The 7,183-nt window shown below is 40.4% G+C and overlaps 1 protein-coding gene across 1 annotated transcript; it reads left to right on the top strand.

Moving 5' to 3' along the window:
- Positions 1-841: 841 nt before the first annotated feature.
- AGR2 (anterior gradient 2, protein disulphide isomerase family member) lies at positions 842-6,945 on the top strand. Its single transcript, XM_071735378.1, has 8 exons — positions 842-908; positions 2,744-2,881; positions 3,263-3,326; positions 3,444-3,496; positions 4,517-4,590; positions 4,969-5,032; positions 5,933-6,016; positions 6,615-6,945. Exons 2-8 carry the CDS (start codon positions 2,752-2,754, stop codon positions 6,662-6,664), a joined length of 519 nt encoding a protein of 172 aa, XP_071591479.1. The 5' UTR covers positions 842-908; positions 2,744-2,751; the 3' UTR covers positions 6,665-6,945.
- The last annotated feature ends 238 nt before the right edge of the window (positions 6,946-7,183 follow it).

Here is a 7,183-nt window from a genome sequence, read left to right as displayed (position 1 = left end):
GCCCATGAACATGTGATTCTAATCTCTCTGAAGTATATGAGGCATGCATCAGGCAGAAAATACTGTAGTTTCAGCATATATTGCTGAAGACAGAATTTACTGTATTGGCCTCTGTGGAGGGACCATCCACTGCCAATACAACAGTAGGGATGGCCTTCCAGCCCCCTAAAAGGTCTCGTTTTTCCAAGTGTTGCATTGTATTACACCTGCACCTGAAACATAAAATGGTTGATTTTTACATTGTAGTTAAAAAGAAATGTCAACACATCTCATTAAACATGGAATTTGAATTAAAAGTTTATTTAGACCTCCGATATGAACACAGTTTATTGTTATAGCTTCCAAGAACATTTTTGTGGAGATTTTTGCAAACTTTCTTTTAGCTTATATTAGAGTGTGTTGTTGCCCATGCATCCATACACACACCTGTATACTGTGCATAGCTAATTATCTAATTAAAATCTGAAGTTCTGAGTCATCAATTTAACTTTTTCAGAGGACTAGAAGAACAGCAACTCATATTGATTTTCCAGCCAATCAAAAAAAGACAAATCACTCTTCAGGCAAATCAGGACTCTCGACTTAAGCTTACCTGGACTTGGATCTTTGCCAACCTTTTAAAACCACCTTTTAAGAAATGTCCCAAAGGTCTTAAGAAATATCTCTGAGCTTTAGATACAGCATCTGACATGAAACTGTAAAGTTATTGAACTACAAAATTTACCCTGAATGTTTCAGTGGGGAAAAAACTGGAAAGTTTAGCTCTTTGGAGGTAGTATTCAAATTGAAAGCTTGTGGGTGGAGTTGGGGTGTGTGAAGGTGCATAAATAGGCAGTAGGAACAGCAGCATTCACACTGTAACTGGGAACACCTTCGCACCCTGGCAGGCATCTGGGAAAGTAAACAAGGTAAGGCACAGCACGCTCACTGCTTTAGAAATTACCTGGGAGAGCTGAGCCCATATTACTGGGGGCAGCTGATCAATGGAAAGAAAAGCAGCAACACAGGCACAGCTCTACACAGCTTGCTATGAAGAAAAATGTGTAGAGAAATGTTGGCTTTTCAGGTTGGAAGTGACAGAAGAGGAGAGGTCATTTTCAAGGGGGAGGGTGGAAAACTTAGCAAAAGGGCACATAGTCTTCCAGAGGCAATGTTTTTAAAGAGAAGGTTTAATGTTTCTCTGTCCTTTCTTTCTACATTCTGCATCAGCAACAGCATAAAATGTACCTGGTCTTCAATTTCCTGGTTGTACCATACCTTCTTTCTCTTTTGTATTGTTGTGGCTTTTTGTTCTGGTTTTTTTGGTTTTTTGGTTTTTTTGTTTTTTTTTTTTTTTTTTTTTTTTTTTTTTTTTTTTTCGGGGGGGGGAATGTGGGTGTGGTTTTTTGTGTTTGTTTGGGGGTTTTTTTTTCCTTTTTTTTGGGGGGGGGTTGTTGGGGTGTTTTGGTTGGTTTGTTTGGGGGTTATTTTCCAATAAAGAAGCATTATTTCCTCTATACACCTCTCGCCAAAACAACTCTTGCTGCACCCTTGAAAACCCACTGGCTTTAATTAAATGTTATAGAAAGGCAGTCTTCTGCAAAAGTCGTATTTCATGCCCTAGAAATAGTGAGTCTGGGTTTCTGAGGTCTATTGGACATCCCAGTAGGAAAGAGCACTGTATCACTAGTGGAAACCCAGTGAATGACTCCTCCTACAGTTCCTACCCAGAAAAAAAGCCTATTATTTCCCTGGACTTTTCATTGTCTGAATTTTTTCTTTTGAATGTTTTCTTTTTCATTTTCATTGTCTGAATTTTATAAACTATCAGCCTCTTAATTTTTGCCTTAATCTTTTGATTTTCCTGTTGCTGGTTTTGGAGTATCTTGGGTATTCTTACTGTACCCCCTTACCCTGGTGTTCTAGGTTCTAGGAAGAAATGTACTGAGAAAACATAGGGTCATGATGCTGAAGTGTTTTACTCCTTCAAAGAAGCATCCCAGCTGGAACACTGAGGAACTTCCCATCAGACATGCCTCATCTCCATGCTCAGGGAAATCCTTCTGCTTTGGGTGGCTTAAACCAGCAAACTGCATTTCAGCTTTCACTGTTCCACGCAGCAATTCCTGCCCACTCTTTTATATTGCAGATTCTGCTGGTTTTATCTTTAGATTATACACTGAAGTGGGAAGACAAGGATCAAAAGTGTCAACAACAGCATTAGGCTGTGCCTATGGCAATGTATAGCCTAGCTTAACATTTTGACTCCCCATTTGAATTGCTCTTGGTGCAAAATGGGGGAAGAGCTGAGAGAAATCAGCATTTCAGGGGGTGAGCTGCTGAAGTGCTTGGTTACTGTAACAATGGGAGCTCGATGTGTAACTGTGAATTTGAAAATACTTGTGGAATTGCCAAAACTCGGTCATTGTACTGAACAAATTCAATATATGTGAAAAGAACAGAGAGAAACTAACACATGGGTGAACATCTGAAAAGGACCACAGCCCAGAGGCATGAACAGTAGAAAGCAGTAGAAAGCAGCCAGGTTCTTCATGGCAATTTACTAATCAAACCTCACAGTTCCTCAAGGTTCCCCCAGGCCTAGGCCCCATCCTGGAGCAGTTTATTTCAGCCCTGACTCACCCTGCTGCATGCTTTTGACTTGACCTGCTGCTCTCCCCTTCCTTATCTGTTGCCTGCCCCAAAACCTGCTCCAGCCTGCGAGGAAGGACAACAACAATCAGGTTCTCTCCTCTTGTTCCAGGGACAGCCATGGAGAGGAGTTACATGTCCGTGTTCCTGGTGCTCATTGCCATCTCCTGTGCTCTGGCAAAGGATGTGGGCAAGAAGGACACAAAGGAGACGACTGCTAAACCAAAACTGCCTCAGACACTCTCCAGAGGTAAAAGAAGAAACAAACAAAAAAACCCCCAAAAAACCCACCAACCAACCAACCAAATAAAAAAACACTCACACCAAATCAAAGCAAATTTCAAAAGAAAAAAGCGTGACCTGTTAAAGTTTTGATTCCCATGATGAAAAATTAATCCTTGGAATTATTTAATTAATTTTAAATTTTCTTAATTAATTTCTTTCAATACATTCCAATAAATACATTTTTCTAGCATGTCCTAGCACCCCTTCCTCCCTTTTTACTCCTGATGTTTAAAGCCCTCTGGCAGCACAGCTGTTCAAAGCCCTTCCCGGCAGGGGACAGAGGGCAGGGCAGAGACCCCCTCCTGCCGTCCCCTCTTATAACGCTTCGCCCGTCCTTGCCCCTCAGGCTGGGGAGATCAGCTCATCTGGACACAGACCTACGAGGAAGCGCTCTTCCGCGCCAAGCACAGGTACCGCGCCCCACTCCGCGCACCCTTCCGCGCCAAACACCGCCCGCCCTGGCGCCCCCTGGAGCTGCCCCTTCCCCCCCCCCCCCCCCCCGGCTAACGAGGATTTTTCTTTACCAGCAACAGACCCCTGATGATTATCCATCACTTGGAGGAGTGCCCCCACAGCCAAGGTAGATCCCCTTTGCACTGAAAATAAGTATAGAATTTTAAAATTTAAATATATACATATATATATTTATATATATATAGCATAATAAAAATATAGCAAAATTAAAATTTAAAAAATAATTTTAAAAGAGCCATCACTCTGCTTGCTGCATAAGTTTTAGTGAAAAGCTAACTTTTTAGTGAAAAGCTAACTTAAAGCAAGCGAAGTGTTCTTCGAGTTGCAGTCACACGCAGGTATTTTTCAGAATATAAAATAAATAAAAAATGGTAATTCTGCGTTACATGGTACAGGATGGATACAGAAATGAGCACAGGTCAGCAGATTCTGGCCTGCAGCAAACCTGATTTTGGTTCACATCACCATCAACCAAAACCACCGGCAAGACCAGGACTAGTGAGAAACATTAATTTATTGGAAAGGATGTATTCACCTCTCAATATTAGTGATGACTGAGTCTGAATCTGGTCAGGCACTAAATCAAACTAGGCTGAAACTGAGCTCTTGCAGAATTTCTGGTAATTGGCACTGGTTTTTTCCCAGTGCTTCTAAATTTACCTAAGGGCCTTCTTCCTGCAGGTCAATCCAAATGGAAGACCCTTGCATCCATCCATAGCTCCAGTGATTCTGGAAGGATCTGTATGAAAGCAGTAAAATCCTTTCAAAAGTTTTAGGCCAAAGTCCTATGCACTATAGCATCAGTTCCGTAAGGACTGGAGCCAGACGCTGCATGAGGAATAGAGGGTCAAATGCCCAAATTCCAACTTAAGCAGACAAATTCAAGAGAGTGCTGCATTCTATGAAGGAAGGAAGAGTATTTTGTACCATAATACTAATGCTTTATCACAGAATATAAATAAGTTGATCAGCTTTTAGTGGAACAAACTTAAAATCTTCATTTGCTGTAACTGTAAACTGGGAGTTCTCACTTTTATTCTATCAGTTTCTTTGAATTTCTTTTTCAAGGACAGTAAATTTCAGAAGTGTATTTTTAACTTCCATTCCCATTTGTTTCCATTCTTAGCCCTCAAGAAAGCCTTTGCTGAACATAAAGAGATACAGAAATTGGCTGAAAAATTCATTCTCCTGAACCTCGTGGTAAGTTTCTGTTACAGTTCATTCAGTGAAAGCAATAAAATTCTTTTTTTATTTCTGGTTTCTCTAGCTATAATTAGTCAGCTTAATAGCCAGGGTTCACTAAGAGAAATGGCTAGTGCTGAAGCATAACAGATTTAATAGTAAGTCTCTTTCATCAGTAACTATCATAACCTCAAAATATGAGGGAATTTAAAGTTTAACAACACTGTTGTTACCGGTTTGCAACTCCAGCTTTTTTAAAAGACTGCATGCCAAACAGTAGATTTCTTAAATTTCAAAATGTATTATTTAGGATCTATTTCATTATACGAAGTACAAAGAAAAAAAAATTATGTAGCATGCCATCCTGCAATCTTGACTTTATCTGTTTTCTTTAAGTATGAAACCACAGACAAGAATCTTTCACCTGATGGCCAGTATGTCCCTCGGATTTTGTTCATTGGTGAGTACCTCAAGCATCAAAGCTGATCTCAGACTAAAGCCCCTGAGGTGCTGTGCATCTCAAATTCTCGGGCATATTAACAGGAATTTATTCCATGAGAAATATCAGATTTCTAGTTGGTTTGGTTGGGTGAAATTTCAAAGCAACCTCAGACAGGGCATTAGCTCCAGCGGTCATTGATTCCATGAATGATGTGATTTCTTCCATTGTGTCATTGAAATGACATAATCCCACAGTCACTGGAATGGGTGGGCACTCACTCAGCTCTGCTCACCCTCCTGTCTCTAGAAATACCGCAAACCCATCAGAATTCTGTTTGTAAGACAACCTCAGACATGACAGGGACAGCAGTGACCCTGGATGCCTCAGGGGCTGATTTTGAAAGCTCAGTACTCAGCTCTGTGCTCCACCAACCTGCACAACCTCCCTGTAAGCATTTGTGGTGACCATGCATACATCCAGGTATTCTTCCTCCCAGTACAGATAACTATCTACTGCTCACATGTATCATTAACACATACCATAAATTCAGGTCATATTGACCAAAGCAGCTACTATATTATCTCTTTCTTTATTATTTCTTTTTTTTTTTTAACATTATATGTAACCTGAAAGCAGCTTCAGCTTGTATGGCTAATTCAGGCACTATGTAGTGGCAAGGAGTTTATGGCTGATCAGCTCTGATCAGAATTAAACCTATCCTCTTCTTAATAAACCAGCAAACACAACCCTTATAAATGGAATGTCAGGAACTGTGTAGAGCAATCTGTTGGGTTCTGGTAAAAGCAGAAACTTGTCTTACAGAAACATTTAGGAAGCAGCAGAAGTGCAGCAAGGGTTATTTCCTTCTGCTTGAAGGTTAGTCCTGTCCTCTATAGCTTCTCTCACCCTTTTTTCCAGATCCTTCCCTGACTGTAAGAGCAGATATTACTGGAAGATACTCAAACCGTCTCTATGCATATGAGCCCTCTGACATCTCATTGTGTAAGTAGTGCTTTCTAAAATATTCCAGAATATTCTGACAGCAGTTACATTTTTCATGAAGCAAGGAGTAACAGCAGGCATTACAGACTCACAATCAGTACTTGCTGAAAGGCAGTTCAGTTCACCAGGACTAAAATGAAACGGGATGCTAAGACTTGAACTCTATGAGGTGAAGAGAATGATGGCAAAGCCCTGGAGCCTTAAACATCCATCTGTTTTATAAGAAAGCATACGTCAGTAGGAACTTGCATACTTCAGCACTATTCAGTGTAAGTGACGGTGAGAACTCTTGCACACAAGCCCTGCTGGACCAGGTCAGGAATCCTCCTAGGAGCAGGGGATAGTTGTGTGATTGAGCCCTCCCCGACTGCTGTGCAGCTCCCACCTATGCGTTTTCATTAATGGATGGACCTTCAAACAAATGGTCAAAGTTAAACAGATGATGTTTACAAAATTCTTGGAAGAGCCCAGTGCATCAGACTCTGTGTAGCAATAGACACAAGCAAAAGCTTTGATAATAAGGACATTTTCTCTGCAGCAGTTGTAGTGGAGGAGGAAGTTGCAGCAAAAATAACATGTATTAATATTTCATTTCTAGTGTATTCAAATATGCAGAAAGCGCTGAAGCTTCTGAAGACTGAACTGTAAGGGGAAGAAGAAAGCCCTGGAATACAATTAAGTCTGATCTTCTATCTCTTCTCCACTCATTGAAAGAAGTGAAGAGACTATTTAGAGTGATATTTAGTGATATGTAGTGCTTGTTTATATGTATAAACAATACAGTTTTACATTAGCACTTTTGTACTGGGGCAGCGTTTTAAAAATGCTGGAAGCTTTTAATTTAAGGCGTACAGAAGAATACTGTATGATTCAACTGTAAAAATGATTTTTTAAAAAAATAAATCCATGTCATGTGTTTACATACAAAATATTGCTATGTATTTTATTTTTTTCCTTATTATCATCTATCATTATTAGAAAGAGCAAAATCACTGTGTCACTTGAGGCCATAGCTTGCAGTTTTACATCTAAGCACTTCGTAAGAAAAAGGAATATCATGGGTTAACACCAGCCAGCAGCTCCATCCCACACAGCTGCTTGCTCACTTCCCTCCAGAGGGATGGGGGAGAGAACTTGAAGGGTAAGAGTGAGAAAAGCTGTGGGTTG

This window comes from Heliangelus exortis, chromosome 2 (assembly GCF_036169615.1).
Source record: "Heliangelus exortis chromosome 2, bHelExo1.hap1, whole genome shotgun sequence".
NCBI classification, from domain to species: domain Eukaryota; kingdom Metazoa; phylum Chordata; class Aves; order Apodiformes; family Trochilidae; genus Heliangelus; species Heliangelus exortis.
This window is presented reverse-complemented; position numbering and strand designations above follow the sequence as displayed.

Excerpts from the sequence above, each read along its gene's own strand:
- AGR2 (XM_071735378.1), top strand. The coding sequence starts at position 2,752 with ATGGAGAGGAGTTACATGTCCGTGTTCCTGGTGCTCATTGCCATCTCC. Across the intron at positions 4,591-4,968 it reads TCATTCTCCTGAACCTCGTG|TATGAAACCACAGACAAGAA; the intron begins GTAAGTTTCTGT and ends GTTTTCTTTAAG. Across the intron at positions 5,033-5,932 it reads CCCTCGGATTTTGTTCATTG|ATCCTTCCCTGACTGTAAGA; the intron begins GTGAGTACCTCA and ends CCTTTTTTCCAG.